Source organism: Mauremys mutica, chromosome 2 (assembly GCF_020497125.1).
Source record: "Mauremys mutica isolate MM-2020 ecotype Southern chromosome 2, ASM2049712v1, whole genome shotgun sequence".
Classification (NCBI taxonomy): domain Eukaryota; kingdom Metazoa; phylum Chordata; order Testudines; family Geoemydidae; genus Mauremys; species Mauremys mutica.
In genome coordinates this window covers 121,782,136-121,798,856 of record NC_059073.1, presented here as the reverse complement: position 1 = coordinate 121,798,856, position 16,721 = coordinate 121,782,136, and the positions used below count along the sequence as shown (strand labels likewise).

General features: G+C 47.4%; 1 protein-coding gene across 2 annotated transcripts in view; it reads right to left on the bottom strand.

Moving 5' to 3' along the window:
* LOC123363490 (tubulin beta-2 chain) overlaps positions 1-16,446 on the bottom strand; it is a 28,499-nt gene extending 12,053 nt beyond the window's left edge. Inside the window, exons 1-4 of one of the 2 annotated variants that reach the window (XM_045004494.1) lie at positions 16,289-16,446; positions 14,362-14,470; positions 13,907-14,017; positions 12,572-13,626 (exon numbers count right to left, since the gene is read on the bottom strand). In XM_045004494.1, coding sequence (XP_044860429.1) covers positions 12,572-13,626; positions 13,907-14,017; positions 14,362-14,470; positions 16,289-16,345 — 1,332 coding nt within the window. In that variant the 5' untranslated portion in view covers positions 16,346-16,446. Of the gene's footprint in view, positions 1-12,185; positions 13,627-13,906; positions 14,018-14,361; positions 14,471-16,288 lie in introns of those variants that run through there. The other variant, XM_045004493.1, reaches the window with a different exon arrangement.
* Between the last annotated feature and the right edge of the window lie 275 nt (positions 16,447-16,721).

Sequence of the window (16,721 nt, the reverse complement as noted above, 5' to 3'; positions counted from 1 at the left end):
TTGTTTTTCCTGGACCCTGTGTCTCTCTTATCTATTTAGATTGTAAGCTCTTTGGGCAGGGACTGTTTCTCTTATTCTATATTTGTACAGTGCCTAGCACAATGGGGCTTCATTCTCATTTGGCCTCTAGGCACTACCGCAATAAACATCATAAATAGGAGCATCATTTCAGAAAAATTAAGGGTGGGGGCAGGGGGCGGAGTTATGTCAGCATCCCTGCATCCACTTCCCTGCTGAAGCCATGGGTGGAAGGTGGTGTGCCAGTCCCATCCCAGGGAGCAAGGGGGGCAATCTGGGGGTCATGTGTCTCAACCAGGACTGGCCTGGGGCAGGATCAGGGCCTAGCTCACTCCACATTCACCTCTTGCCCAGGCCACTGCTGCTGCTTCCTGTCCAACCAGCAGGGAGAGGAGAGCAGCGCCAGAGGCTGCTTAAGAAAATCTGCCACTTAGGCAAAACTTCAGTGTGCTGACCTCTTCCTCAGAGGCCTAGGATGGCAGGTTTGGCCCAGCTGCCCCTCTGTCATGAGAGAGAGGCAGCCGGGCCAAGTGTGCCACACTAGGCAGCTGCCCAAAAGTCTGGGGGATCCAACTCAAGGCTTGGGGGGGGGGAGCAAGTGCCCTCCTACCCCATAGCAAATGATGCCCTTGATGATAAATGCACATTATGCCATGACTATTGGACTCAGCAAATAACGATACTGATGGGGTGCTATCCAATAGATGAAAATGTATATGTTATTCCTGTGAGCAGTGCTCTTTTTGTATAAATATTAATAAGGTTCCAATAACAATATACACGAGATGCTGATACAGCTATTTCTAACAGAACAAATGTGCTATATGTCAGCAACAGCGAGGTATGAATTGTAACAATCACCTGCCAGTCAGAGTTGCTCTTGTTCTTTAGTCTCAGTGCTTTATCTTGCAATTAGATAGTTACTTGCAATTTGACTATACATTGGGCAAACCCAAAGCCATATCTGTTGGCTTCATGGGCGCCAACTTATATGGGCTCCTGGGGCTTTAGCCCCAGGAATATTCACAGTCAGGGGCTCTGCTCCAGCAGTATTTGGAGCTAGGTTTCTCCCCTGCTCTGGGCTGCCGGCAGCCACGGGGAGCCCAGAGCCTTTTAAATCCCAGCTGCGGCCGGGAATCAGAGGGCTCTAGGCTCCCCGCCGCAGCGGGCAGCGCAGAGCCCTCTGATTCCCGGCCGCGGCTGGGATTTAAAAGGCTCTGGGCTCCCTGTGGTTGCAGGCAGCCCAGAGCCCTTTGAATCCCAGCCCCTGGCTGCTGATTGCCCCCTCCCCAGACCCCTGCCCCAACTACCCCCCAGGATCCCCACCCCCTATCTAAGCACCACTGGTCCTTGTCCCCTGATTACCCCCTCCCGGGACCCCTGCCCCTAACTGCCCCTTGGGACCTCAGCCCCTATCTAAGCCTCCCTTCTCCTTGTCCCCAACTGCCCCCTCCTGAGACCCTACCCAACTTCCCCCCAGGACCCTCCTACCTGTCCCCTGATAAACCTCCTGGACTCCCATGCCTATCCAATTGCTGCCTGTCCCCTGACTGCCCCTCCGAACCTCTGCCCCATCCAACCCCCCCCTGCTCCTTGTCCCTTGACTGCCCCCCGGAACTCCCTACATCTTCTCCAACCCCCAAACCGCTTACTGTGCCACTCAGACCAGCGTGTCTGGCTCCGTGCAGCTCCAGACAGTTGCTGCCATGCTCCCCCATGGAGCCCACAGCCCTCTCCCACCCCCAGCACCTGCCTTCCAGATTTGAACACCTCAAATTCAGGAGTGCTCAAGCTCGGTTTGGGCAGCTTTTACTTCATTTCTCCCAAATCAGTTTCCCCTGCAAGGTGCCAGCTGAAGGTGTTGGAGAACAGAGAGATCAGGTGGCCTCCTAATGCCTGGAAAAGAGACAAAGGCCGGAGGAGGGAGTGTCAGTGCCTGTGCGGACTTCTGGGAAGTGCACGGTGTGGAAGGGGATGCTGTGATGCTTTGGAACAACTCCATACAAAGCCAGTCAGGACTCTGGGGGAGCCTCCTCTCTTGGAGCATACTGTCTCCAGGGCAAGAAGCTTACACCTTCCTGGGTCTGACCTCGGAGCATTCAGCATGCCCTTCCACATGATGCACTTTCCACAGCGAGTCTGCCCAGGCTGGTCCTGGGGCAACCAGAGGTCCCTGCACCCCAACTCCGCAGTCAGATGTGACTCTCAGCCAGACAGTAAAACAGAAGGTTTATTAGATGACGGGAACACAGTTTAAACAGAGCTTGTTGGTACAGAAAACAGAACCCCAAGTTCTGGGGGTCTCCCCATTTCCCCAGCCAGCTCCAAACTGACACTCCCTCCTCTGGCCTCTGTGTCTCTTCCGGACAGGGAGGCCACCTGATGTCTTTGTCCCCAACACCTTCGTTGGCATCTTGCAGGGAAAACTGAGGCACCCACACAGTATTCAGAGAAACTATTAACATTCCCAATTCATCACAACAGGTGCAACAAAATATAATACTGTATATTGAAGTAGGCAAGTGCTGCTTCTGACTTTCCACTTTTAATTGACCCTTGTAATCTTGTGGCACTGACGCGTTGTAGCTTCATTTTATATCGGCTTACAGGGCGGGAGAGGGGGGGGGCACCACCATTTTGGGTCCCACCAAAAATTATACAAACCTGCCGCCTATGGTTGGCTTGAGAAGTTGGTTCTAACTTGTAGTATAAGAACACAGCTATAAAAAGTACCATTTTGACTGGGTGACAAATTTTTTTTTTCCAAATAAACTTTCAGACATTGCTAATTATAATGGGTTTGCAGGTAGAAATTACTGTTACACCCTGAGTTCAGAACCAAAGTAATGCCTTGGGGCAAAATTTCTCTGGAGTTCATCTAGTATTACTCTCAATTGAAATATTTTTGTGTTCTCTCCAGTAGAATCTTACATGAGTTTCCATTTTTCTCACTGCTCTGCAGCTGCTTAATCCAAGCCTGCTTTACTGAGCATCATAATTACTCTACTGATATTTTTTGCTATAATATTTAGTTTCTTTAAAGTTTATGCTCAATCTGGATAACACTGGATGAGAGGATGTGTAATCCAGTAGATAGGATGCTGGACTGAGACTCAGGAGAAATGGGTATTTTCTTGGCTATATCTTTAATTTGCTGTGTGACCTGGCAAGTCATTTCACCTTTCAGTGCCTTGTTTCCCTTAAACCTTTTGTCTGTCTTGTCTATTTAGTTCAAAGCTCTTAGGGCAGGGATTGGCTCTTACTATATGCATGTACAGTACCTAGTACAAGGGACATCTAGATGCTGCTGCAATACAGATAGTAAGTATAAGACAGAGATTATGCATTTAGCAAAGAAGCAAAATTTAACAGATCGATAAGCCAGAATTCCATTCTACATATGAAGGTCTTAGTTTGACCTTATTAACTCCACTTGGATCTTTTCATTATTAATTTTAGGGATAGGCAGTATATTGTGATTGTATAAATAGAACAATGAGAACCTACTTGAATCCATGTTAGTTTGAAAGTTCAGATGTGGATTGGCATCTCCCAAATTCCATTGTCAGTTAAGTGTTTCTTGATTGGGCACTTTATGAGAATATTCCCTTCTCAAGAAACTGATCAAATACTTCACTGAGGCTACTTAGAATCAAAACACATTGATATATAAGTACATAGCCAATATTCATAACTTCAACTACAAAAATGATACACCCATACAGATAGCATAATCATAACCAACAAATCATAACCTTTCCATAGACACTTTACATGACAACCTTTGTACAATATTTGCTGCAAATATATAACAGGGGTTGCAACAATGATCTATACAGTCACAGGTTATGTCAGTAATGTCACACCCACATTTAAAGGTTTTGAGGAGGGGAAGGTGAGGAGAATAGGCTAACCTTAAACTGTGTCTTGCTTGCTTGGAGAATGTAATCTGATAACCTTTTGATGTGTTTTAATAGCTATCAATTCTCTTTCTACTAGCATGGCTTTATGGAGAATGAAATAGTTTGCATCAGATTGAAACTAATGGTGAGAAACCAATTTCCTTGTTAAACTGCTTGAGGATACAGAAAGGTTACCACCTGTACTATTTCTCTTGATTGCCTAGTCTCTGGGAGGTAGTCCTTTCAGAACTCTCCCATAACCCCCACCCGCACTGGCTTGTATTCAAATTAGCATTCCAGGGGCTCCACTTGCAGTAGTGTCCAGTGGGGTAGGGGTCTAATCAGTCTCCTTCCTTTCCCAAAATGCATTGGGTCCTGTAGCACCTTCCTAGCCCCATACTGCAGCCCAGGTGCCTCTCTTTTGAATTTTCATATAGTTGAGCATGCTGTGCACTTGGACTGTGCTAGAAAGAATCCAAAATGGAGGTGTCTGAGGCTCAACACAGAAGCAGCTAAGTCCAGGTGCTGCCACTCCCACTTGTACAAGGAGAACGCATAGCGCAGGTTGTGATGGATGGATTGCCAGGGTCCTTAACTGTAATTGAATCTTATATCAGGGACATAGTGCAGAAAGAAACCTTTGATATAACCAGGTGCAGAGTTGGTTCCATATATTTTTTTTTTGTGTGTAAATGCTGCAGAATTGGACAAGGGGGTGAAAATAGCCTTAACTGCCTGGACTGACATCAACTAGTACTAACTGGAATGCATCATAATTGGTTCCTACAAAACAAAGCACATATTTAGAGAGAACCAGAGAATATCACATAGAAAGAGTGTGTGGTGGGGTTTGTGTTTCTAAATAAGAAACCAGTGCCTCCCATATACAGGGTGGATTCAGAGGGACAAGGTGACCCACAGCTTCAAGGTGAGCCAGAAAAATACAAGCAGACCCTCAAGCTGAGCCACAAGTACAGATGGAAGAGGAAAATAAAAAGAGTCCCTTGAGGAGAAAGGGTATGAGCCAAATACAAGTGAAAGTCCTGGAATCCCTAAGGGAATGTTTCGTCTCCTGGCAATTGGGGCAAACAAAAAAGCCAGGGCTCATTAAAGCAAAAAATCATGTAGCAACCGAGACAACACCAGTTGTTTAATTAGAGGCTAGAACAGTTTACAATAGCATTAGGTATGCAAATATTAGTACAAACCTATTTAGGCCCCTGAAATTACCTTTCTTATGGAAAAGTTAATCCTATACAGTATTCCTAGAGCATGCCATATAGGCACATAGCACTGGGATTTGTCCTCACCCCTAACCCTCTAGGGTTTGTGCAGGGAGGGGAAAATGGAAAAGTTTTCCTCTATCTGCCTCACATCACCAGACACCCCAACACACCCCTTTACTTCTTCCCTGAGAATTCTAAACTGGCTGCCTCTCTTGACACTGCTCTCCCACAGCTCTGCAGTGGGAGCTGAACAACAATGGGGAAAGTGTTTCAGTCCATTAAACTAAATGGGTGCTTTGGTGTTCAGTCCCCCATGCTGGCTATGGTTTTTTTCCATGTGATAATCAGATAGATACTCAGATGGGCATGCTACCTGCATACTGTACACCCCTCCTCCAGCACATAATCTGGGAGACTGAGATCTAGCTTCAGACCTCACTTGAATAAAAGGTAGGGTTTGACAACACCCTTGTAGAGAGGAGCTGAAGATTATGGGTTCCCTCCTTTCCTTCTCCATGTTGCTAACCCACGTTGCCATTTTCATTCTGTGACACCAGTTTAACACCCATTAGAAAGATTGACATTGACTTCAATGGAACAGGCCATGTGGGTTTGAGTCCTGGAGGACATACACAGCACCAGCGCTATAGTCTATCTAAGGTATTTTTGCAGTCCTCCCCCCATTCCCATAGTATCTGAGTATTCCACGCTCTTTAACATGTTGATCCTCACCAGTACCCCCTGTGACGTTGCACTCTATATGATTTTATGAAAATATGCTAATGTAACTGGAATATGCTTCATGCAAAAGGTCTCTTGTAAGGTATCATTACAAAGCTTATAATCTACTGAGTGTGATCATCCTATTTGTATAAATGTATCACTCTTGTAGCTGAAACTAGAAATATGAAATATAACTCTGAGGGCCTATTGTAATTATGCAAAGTATGGGCCATTAATGGTGGTTTGGAATCTTGATGACTCCCATTAACTAAGACAATTGACTGCAGATGGTTCTGTTTTACCTGTAAGTCTTCCTGTATACATGTGTGCTGGCAAGGGGTAATGAAGTCTCACAGTGACATGTGATCATGGCACCTGAACTGGAATCCATCTTTAACCTGTTTCAGAGTAGCAGCCGTGTTAGTCTGTATCCGCAAAAAGAACAGGAGTACTTGTGGCACCTTAGAGACTAACAAATTTATTTGAGCATAAGCTTTCGAAAGTGCCACAAGTACTCCTATCTTTAACCTGGTGCTTTTCCAGTGAGGAGGGATGGGAACCCAGAGGGACAAAGGATTCCCACCTTATGCAAAAGATATATAAGTGGGTGGAACAGAACAAAGGAAGAGCCATCATGAGGACTCCCCTAGCTACCACCTGAGCTGGAACAATGGCTGTACCAGAGGAAAGGATTGTGCCCAGACTAGGAAGGTATCCAGTCTGTGAAAGAGACTTATTGAAACATCTCTCAGGGTGAGATTTTTATCTGTACTCAGTTGTACTAGTGTATTAGGCTTAGATTTGCATGTTTTATTTTATTTTGCTTGGTAATTCACTTTGTTCTGTCACTACTTGGAACCACTTAAATCCTTCTTTCTGTATTTAATAAAATCACTTTTTACTTATTAATTAACTCAGAGTATGTATTAATACCTGGGGGGGGGAATCAAACAGCTGTGCATATCTCTCTATCAATGTTATAGAGGGCGAACAATTTATGAGTTTACCCTGTAAAAGCTTTATACAGGGTAAAACGGATTTACTTGGGTTTCGACCCCATTGGGAGTTGGACATCTGAGTGTTAAAGACAAGAACCCTTCTGTAAGTTGCTTTCAGTCAAGCCTGCAGCTGTTTGGGGCAAGTAATTCAGACCCTGGGTCTGTGTTGGAGCAGATGGGCGTGTCTGGCTCAGCAAGATGGTGCTGGGGTCCCGAGCTGGCAGGGAAAGCTGGGGCAGAAGTAGTCTTGGCACATCAGTTGGCAGCTCCCAAGGGGGTTTCTGTGATCCAACCCATCACACACCCATTTTACAGAGGGAAGCACAGAGGGCTAGATCCACAAAGGCACTGAAGCACCTAACTGCCATCTTAGGTGTGTAAGTTTAACGCTTAGGCACCATTAAGGGCTTCAAAAAAACGCTGTAGATGCTTAAAATCCCTAGACACCCAAGTCTCCACTGGTAAATTCCCCTAAATTTCTGCTTGAAGCATGTGCACAGCCACCTAAGTTTTGACATCACCGAGCTGCTTGATGCTTAGTTCATGCCTCAGCCCTGGTTGAATTCTCAAACGAGGTGTTGCCCTGCCTGGGTGCCTCTGTGGGGCCCAGTCGTAGGTGTTCACAGAGCACACTGAGCCCACATAAAAGGCAACCAAGGAGGGGGAGGCACCACCTTTATATCCAACAGCTGAGGCACTAACCTGGAAGATGGGAGACCTGGGTCCAAGCCAGATCAGGCAGAGAGGAGATTTGAATCTTGGTCTCCCATACTTGGGGTGAGTACTCTAACCGTGGTGTTATTGGATAGAAAGAGGAAGGGCGTGGCAGTAACAGCAACAGCATCACCACCAACACCTTCCTCGCTCCACTGTTTTTCACAAGAAAGGGTTGACCTGACTTAGCTGATCACAGGTGAAAAACCCTTTGGCTCAGAATTAGGCACCTAACTCCGTGAGAGGGCTTAGGCCACACTCTTCTCTGGATTTCCTACTGGCTAGCTTAGGCAGCCACCCACTCAGCTTGCTGGCATCTTTGAATCCCTTTCTTAAGTGCCTAACTCTCCCCAGGCATTGTATAGGGAGCCTAGGCACCTAATCCATGGCTATGGATTCAACTACATGACAGGGCACCTAGAAGTTAGGCACTGTAACACCAACGTCCCTTTGTGGATTTAGCTCAGAAAGACTTGGGTCCAGAATCTCAAAGGTATGTAGGCACATAACTAGGCTCCTAAATACCTATGAGGATCTATTATTATATTAGATGCTCTCATGCCTTGTGACATCAGGTAACCCAGCCTTTCCACCTCTTATCTAATGGCACTTTCTTGGTCCATTATAGTCTGTTTGCATAACAGCAACATCTTTTTCAATGGTTTTCTTATACCGGTACGTTGTCCTCTTCTTTTCCATCTTCCCCCAGGTCATATCCAGTGAAGAGCTTGGCTAGGAATACTGTTTTTTTTATATTGCCATATAACATGTCCAAACCACATCAGCCTTCTTTCTCAAATCATTGTCTCTATAGTCTGCTGGCCAGACCTTTGTAACACATCGGCATGGGTTACTTTGTTCCACTAGTGGACACCAACTACTCTTTGTAAGCATCTCTGCTGGAATGCTTTAAGTTTTCTGTTGTGAGTTTCTAGCATTTGCCAAGTTTCAGAAGCATATCACAATGCAGGGATCACAATGACATTGGATAACTTTGCCTTTGTTCTTGTGTAAGTCTCCTTATTTTTCCAGCTACATTGCTTTGAGGATCTGGGCCTTACTAACTTCTCCAAGGTCACACAGAAAGTCGATGGTAGAACAGGGAACTGAACCTGGTTTTTCCAAGAATGCGGCTAGCATTGTAACCACTGACCGATCCTTTCTGAGCTAGTCCAGCTTTCCCCAGGCATAGTGTCAGCACAAGGAAAGGCTAGAGACCCAGAGGTAATTAACAAAAGGAAAAGAGGGGGCAATCTCATCGATACCAGACCCTCACCTCTGGGGCGTGGGTTTTGAGGGTTTTTTTTTTAAATAAATCAATCTTACATAGCTATGTAGGGATTATCCAGCCCTGTCACAGTAGTGTGGTATCTACACACCATCAAGGGTGAGTTTTCTTGCCAGTGCTGTTTGCATGAACTATGAAGCATATTCTGTACATATTCATATCCTCTAGGTACATTCTGCAGATATCCACCTGACACAATTACATGCAAGGAGCTCATCCCCTTATTTTTGAGTGCATTGGTTCTGACTATTAATGTGTGAGGCCTTACTGGAAACCACCAATAAGGATTGGCATTAAGTCTCAGTTGTATAGTTCTTGCCAAAATCTTTTCTATTGCACCGATAACTATTGCTAAATAGAGACTATCTGAGGTATTTAGAATGCATAAGCCTTCTACACTAATCACAGTTGAATCCGAAAGCGAGGCTCCAGATGATACACAAGATAATAGAGGAGATACACTCCAACTAGACATTTATGATGCCTCTGTCAAATGATTGTTTACAGCAGTGAGGGGCTGGCAGATTCTATTCTGAAACCCTGATCAGAAGCATAAATTTTCTTTGTGAGGGAGAAGTGTAACCATGGTAAGGGAGTGAAGGGCACATCTGCTTATTATCTGCTCATTATGTACATGGAGGCTGTCATCCTTAGATTTATGTAATTGGCTGTCTCCAGGGTATTAAAGGTTCAGTTGGGAGTCTAGTGTTCTAGGTATAAGATGAGAACTGGTGGGATAGGAAGATTCAATATCAAACTGTGGGTCAGGACCCCATTTTAATGGGGTCATCAGGGCTGAAGTTAGACTTGCTGGGCCTGGGGCAGAAGCCAAAGGCTGAGCCCCACCACTCGGGAGCCAAAGTGGAAGCCTGAGCCCCACCACCCAGGCTCAAAGCCCGAGCCCAAGCGCTTCAGCCCTGGATACAGGGCTCAAGCTTTGCCTTCATCCCTAGCCCTGTGCAGTGGGGCTCAGGTTACAAGCCCCCTAACCTGGGGCTTTGGCCCCACCACCTGGGGCAGCAAAGATCAGATAGGGTTAGACTTCCATGCCCCCTCCTGGGGTCATATGGTAATTTTTATTGTCAGAAAGGGGTTGCGGTGCAATGAAGCTTGAGAACCCCTGTACCAATTCCCAATGTGAGGCCCATCTTCTCTGTAGCTTATGATTTATTTTTCCTGCACCCCCACAAATCCAAGTTTTCTTCCACCTCAGGCCCAGAGATAATTTTTCATAGACTGTAACCTTATATTTGCATGGATTGATTGACAGGTTACTAAGCGTTGTAGAAAATACTTTACCCAAAAATATCCTATTATATATCTTAATGCTTCTCTTCTTTGGGAGGTCTGACAAAACCTGACCAGACAGCAAACCGTCAAAGGGGTAGGAAGGCATCCTGCTTTCCAGCAAATGAGCAGTACTGAAAGTACTTAGTAAGCTAATTCTCCATAAGCCTCATTGATAATACTAAAATAGAGTAGGAGACTAAACATGCTGAGGGTGAATGGGAGATGCAACAGTCATGACTGCTGTAAGCAGTACTGTACTACCACCAATGTTTAGCTATATATTTGAGTGACAGGGATGTTTGAGATTACAGGCTGTGCATGACTGGAGGAATAGTCTGCCCCCATTGCATACTTATGCTCTCTAATTTCCACAAGGCAACTATGCCTAAAAAGGAATGTGGTGGACCTTCTACACCACCCCCAATTTCCAGGCAACACAAGCAGCACTGTACACTAACACTATTGGAACATGCATGAAAGCAGACAAGATTTTCAGTGCAGCCCCATCAGGCAATTCAAAAGGACAGTTACTTTGACAACCACAGCAGCCTACTTTTTTTTATGTGATTAGGACTTGAGGCACTAACCTAGGGTATAAATCAGCACAACACATTAGAGCTGTGTGCAGACAAGCTGGGGTAAAATACAATATTAAGTACACATAGTGGGCTCACTCAGTCAAGCAATACTAGCTTGAACAAGCATTTCACCTAAAGGCCAGACAGCAGGCCTTCGTGTATGTGCTCTAAGCTCAGAGGTTGAGCTCAACCTTATTAAGCCACAGTTAGTGGGAGTGTTTGTTATTGCCCACTTTTTTACCACTGTTATTTTGACTTTCTCCCTGAGGAGAAAAAGACTGTCAAGTTAAGTTTGAATAAAGAGAAACAATTAAACAAAACACAAGTGCACTGTTGTACTTACCACATTAATGAGAATTAGACATGAAAAGTTTTAATGTGTAAAAAGAGCTGTTCCCTGCAGTAATGTCAGATTGGGCAGGTTCTGACTTCATCTGTGACGCCCTGGCCTGAGTGGCTATTTCTCTCCACCATCCTACAGTGCTAGGTTGGATTTACTCTCATTTAGGGAACCCCACAAAGGCCCTCTAACTGGAGAGCCTTAGGATGTGTTATAGGGTGAATGGTCCCCTTGCAAGGGAATGTAACTTTCATCCTCAGGTTACCTATGGCCTTTGGGAGCAAATGCCTTTTAACTTTTCCTCCCTATATACATCCCCAAGTGAAGGAGAATAATTTAGAAGGCTCCTGGCTCCTCTGACCTTCCTGCAAAAGTCAAGCCGCATTCTTTTTGGCATTTACTATTAAAGTTACAGCCAGCAGGAATTCTGCAGAGGCCTAGATTGAACGTGGGAGACAGTCATTTGTAGAGTTCTTTAAAAATAAAAAAAGTCTGCTGTAAGAGGGTAGTTAAGTTCTGTTTTGATTATGTCGTGTGTAACCTTCAAGCAGGTCGTACTAGATTGATCCAGTTTGGCCAGAAGCACAGCATGTTGGTGAGTTGGCTTAGCTGCTATTTTGGAAAGTGTTCACCTCTGAGAATAAGAATTAATTGCCTGAACAGCTCTTTGGGCATAACATACCCTCTCAACCATGACTACAATATTGCTAACACAATTCTAACCTCCTGCCTCTCTGCACACAGTTTTCCCATTTCACAAATGGGAACTGGGTTGCTCAGGATCATTCGAGTCATGGGGAGGTGAAGCTGCCCAGCATGCTGGAAGCCCTGTAACAAGTGCATTAAGAAGAGCTCTTGAATGACAAGAGAAGGCTGCAGTCACACTGTGAAATCAGTTTTGACAAGTTAATACTGTCTAGCTGACCTCACTATCATGTATTCCCATAAATAGAAGTTACAAGATCCTTGAGTGAAGTGTCTTGTTTCGATTAGTCAAAGCAACTTTTCCAACAATAGATTGGTTGTTTGACTTCTACACCAGGGCACTGCATTTTTTACTAACATGATCTCCAAAAATGATTAGCTAGCTTAATTACTAGAATGTCAGGGAAAGTGATTTGATCCCTTGTTTACTGGTACATAACTTCTCAGGCTATTTGCCAATCACCCATAATTTAATGAGAGACTGCAAGTAGGGAGCTAGTTCCAGCTCTGATTTTCTTGGTCTGAGAGGAGAGAAATAAGTCTAAGACACCATTTAGAACACAGATGCCTTTTATATTTGAGAAGTTAGCCACTTAAACAGAAGATTTTTAGAGTTATTTTTGCAACTACTGTTACATTGTCAAGGTTACAAAACTGCTGACAGAGGCAACAGTGGAGGGCACCAAAGGACATAATAAAGCATGCTTCACCACAACTGTGAACAGACTTCATTCAGAACACTTGCCTGCCTTTACTAAAGACTTTCCTAAACCTTTTTTAATCTTAAGCCTCATCCTCCTCTCCTTCCTCTTCAAATTCCCCCTGCTCATCAGCAGTGGCGTCTTGGTATTGCTGATATTCTGAGACCAGGTCATTCATGTTGCTCTCTGCTTCAGTGAACTCCATCTCATCCATGCCCTCACCAGTGTACCAGTGCAAGAAAGCCTTACGCCGGAACATGGCCGTGAACTGCTCAGAGATTCTCTTGAACAGCTCCTGAATGGCTGTGCTGTTCCCAATGAAAGTGGCAGACATTTTGAGGCCACGGGGGGGAATGTCACAGACAGCCGTCTTGACATTATTGGGGATCCATTCAACAAAGTAGCTGCTGTTTTTGTTCTGGACATTAAGCATCTGCTCATCCACCTCCTTCATGGACATTCGGCCACGGAATATTGCTGCCACAGTCAGGTAGCGGCCATGGCGGGGATCACAGGCTGCCATCATGTTTTTAGAATCAAACATCTGCTGCGTTAGCTCTGGCACCGTCAGAGCCCGGTACTGCTGGCTGCCACGGCTAGTTAGCGGGGCAAACCCTGGCATGAAGAAATGCAGACGGGGGAAAGGCACCATATTGACTGCCAGCTTGCGGAGATCAGCATTCAGCTGTCCAGGAAACCGGAGGCAGGTTGTCACACCACTCATGGTGGCGGAGACAAGGTGGTTGAGGTCCCCATAGGTAGGGGTTGTGAGTTTCAGTGTGCGGAAGCAAATGTCATACAAGGCTTCGTTGTCAATACAGTAGGTTTCATCTGTATTCTCCACCAACTGGTGGACAGAAAGGGTGGCATTGTAGGGTTCAACCACTGTGTCTGACACCTTCGGAGATGGCATTACACTGAAGGTGTTCATGATACGATCTGGGTACTCTTCCCTAATTTTGCTGATGAGGAGAGTTCCCATCCCAGACCCTGTGCCACCACCTAGAGAATGGGTCAGCTGGAAACCCTGTAGACAGTCACAGCTTTCCGATTCCTTCCTTACCACATCCAGGACAGAGTCCACTAGCTCAGCTCCCTCTGTGTAGTGGCCTTTTGCCCAGTTGTTTCCAGCACCACTCTGACCTGGAAGGTGGAGTGGAAAGATGCTGATTTAGTCACTGGAATACGAAGCAGAAGTTTCACATGCTCTGTTTAGGACAGAACATTACAGCAATGCTAGGCACTCCTAGCAAGGATCAGGGCCCCATTGTGCTAAGTATCATGCAATGCAAACCTCAGTTACCTACTTAAGTCTCTAGTTTCACGGAGCTAAGTCAATTTTGTGTGTTAGGCACAGAGTGGGTGTTCAATTTAAAGCTTTATGACAACAGTAAACCATAGATATATATATACAATTACATACCAAAGACAAAATTGTCAGGTCTGAAGATCTGGCCAAATGGTCCAGATCGGACAGAGTCCATTGTGCCAGGCTCCAAGTCAACAAGGATTGCACGGGGTACATACTTATTACCTGTGGGACGAACAAAAGCCAGATTACATACTTGCAGTCAGCTATTTAACAAGTGGGCTACTGTGCTTGGAGCAGCCTCATCACAATTCGCTGAAGACAGACTGCTGCTGCCCAGACAAGTGAAGAAATGGTATTTAAAAAGAACAGCCTTGAGTGAAGTTATGACTTGAATTTGAAGTAGGTGTTAAAGCTTTGCCAAGGATTTAATAGCAATTCAGAGGAAGTGTTTTACCAAGTGTAGAATGCACTGAAGTTAATTACATATACCTCTGATGCACATATATGCGTTAGAACATTTAGTTTTGATTTCAGGAGGACACCGAGCCAAAATAAAAAATAGTTACCAGAGGCTTCATTGTAGTAAACGTTGATCCTTTCTAGCTGCAAGTCACTGTCGCCATGGTAGCTGCCAGTGGGGTCGATGCCATGCTCATCACTGATGACCTCCCAGAACTGAAATGCGGTTTTGAAAAGGGCAGTTAGTAATTGTATTAAGCTGTCAGCAGTGTGACCTTCCCCTCCCACCTCCCCATGCTGCCAACAGGCCTTTTAATGCTCTACAGCAGCATTTCTCACACTGGGGTCCTCAAAGGGACTCCAGAGGGTCTGCAGGCCCCACTGAGATACTCCTCCTCCATGGCACGTTTCCAGCATGCCTGGGAACAGGCTCACCTGTCCTGGCTCCCCCTCATTTCTTGAATTGGTAGACACTTCCCTGCAGCCCCTGGGGTGGAGGGCCAGGGGGTCTCTATGTGCTGCCCGCTTCTCGAGCGCCAACTCTGCAGCTCCCATTGGCCAGGAACTGCAGACAATAGGAGCTGTGGGGGTGGTGCTTGCAGGCAGGAGCAGTGGATAGAGACCATCCCCTCCCCACCACCACTAGATGGATGTGCCAGTTGCTTTTGGGAACTGCCAGAGGTAAGCCCCTCACCCCCTCCCACACCCAAACTCCCTCCCAGAACCAGCACCCTCTCCCATACCACAACCCCCTGCCCCAGCCTAGAGTCTGCCCCAAACTCCCTCCTGAGCCTGCACCCCCTCCCATACCACAACCCCCTGCCCCAGCCCAGAGCCTGCACCACTCACCCCCTCCTGCACCCAAGCTCCCTCCCAGAGCCCACACCCCAACCCCGCCCCAGCCTGGTGAAAGTGACTGAGGGTGGGGGAAGATAGAGTGAGTGGGGCAGGGCCTCAGAGAAGGTGTGGGGAAGGGGACCAGGCAAGAGCAGGGAGGCTGGGGGTCTCTGAAATTTTTAAAATCATAATGGGGATCCTCAGGTTGCTCAAGTTTGAGCCCTTCTCTACAGCCCTTCCTGCAGAGTGGCCAGTGGAGTCACCTAACCAATAACTGCAGCAGGATGACTGACACAGCAGACAAGGCGTTTCCCCGCCAGAAGATGCAGAACTACAGTTATAGCGCTTCAGTGATGGGGAAGAACAGCAGCAACGTGGCAACTGATTTTGTTAAGAGTCATGAGCAAGTGCGAGTGCCATTTATCCAGACTAAGAGCAGAACCCCGGGCTTGGGCGGGGCAGAACACAGCTGCAGGATGTCAAGGGCAGATGGGGCTGGTGGGCTGCAGTGCCCGCGCTATGCGGATTGTCCCACTGCTTTGACACTGACAAGGAGGGCGTGGCGAGCATTCGGGGGATCGGATTCATTCCGGAGAAGGCGCATCCCCTTGTGCAAAGGGCGAGGCGGCTGGAGCCTGCAGGGAGGCACCCGCTGCGGGGCTTGCGGCTGCGCCAGCGAGAGGGATTGTGATTCAGAGCACGACAGCCAGGACTGTCTCCCCCCTGCCCCAGCCCTCCCGCACACTACCGGAATCGCCTCTGTTCTTTGTGGCTCTCATGAAGACAGCGAGCAGAATACCCAGGTCAGCCCTAAAGCGTCACATTGTTTGGACACCAACCAACCACTGAAGCAGCCGCCTTTGGGAAGGAGGCTCCGCTTTCTGGAGACGCGGCCAGGGACAGTCAATAGCCGGACAAAACACAGCGCAGGCACGAACACTAGCGGAGCATTAATTAGCTCAACGGGGAACTGGAACAGGTGCTTTGATGCGCTGATTCAAAGGGGCCAGCTGAAAATTATTTTAGGTGAATATTTAGTTGTTCCCAAACCTCCAGCAGCACCCCACGTAGTGACCTCGCCTTTACACCGCAGCAGCATCTGTCCAGCCCCCGCGTGCTGCTGCTGCTGCTGCTGCTGCCCCCTCCCAGCCACAGGGCGAGGGACACAACCAGCGGGGGCCCCACCCCGCCCTTTACCTTGGCTCCGATCTGGTTCCCGCACTGGCCAGCCTGGATGTGCACGATCTCACGCATGGCGCCCGAGTCACACGGCAACAAACACCCTCTGCCCCCGGCTGGTTGCTGCTCCCAGGCTCGTTCCGGCACCTGCAGCAATGAGCTCTGAGCCGCGCGGCCCCCCAGCTCCTCCTTTTATAGAGGGGGCTGCTGGCCCCGCCCCTCGCGCCACGGAGCCCCGCCCCCTCCAGTCACACTCCCGCTCCCCGCAGCCCTTCTCGGGCGGGTGATGTAATGTCGGGGCGGGGCCTAGCAGTGCGCGGGGAGGGGGGGGGCGCTGCTGCATTGTCTCCCGCGCAGGGGGAGCAGGCGGGAGCCGTGGCGGGGGGCAGAGTGGGGAGCTGCAGCCTCAGCAGCAGGGCGGGGGCTTGTCACAGCCTGTGGGCAGCGAGCG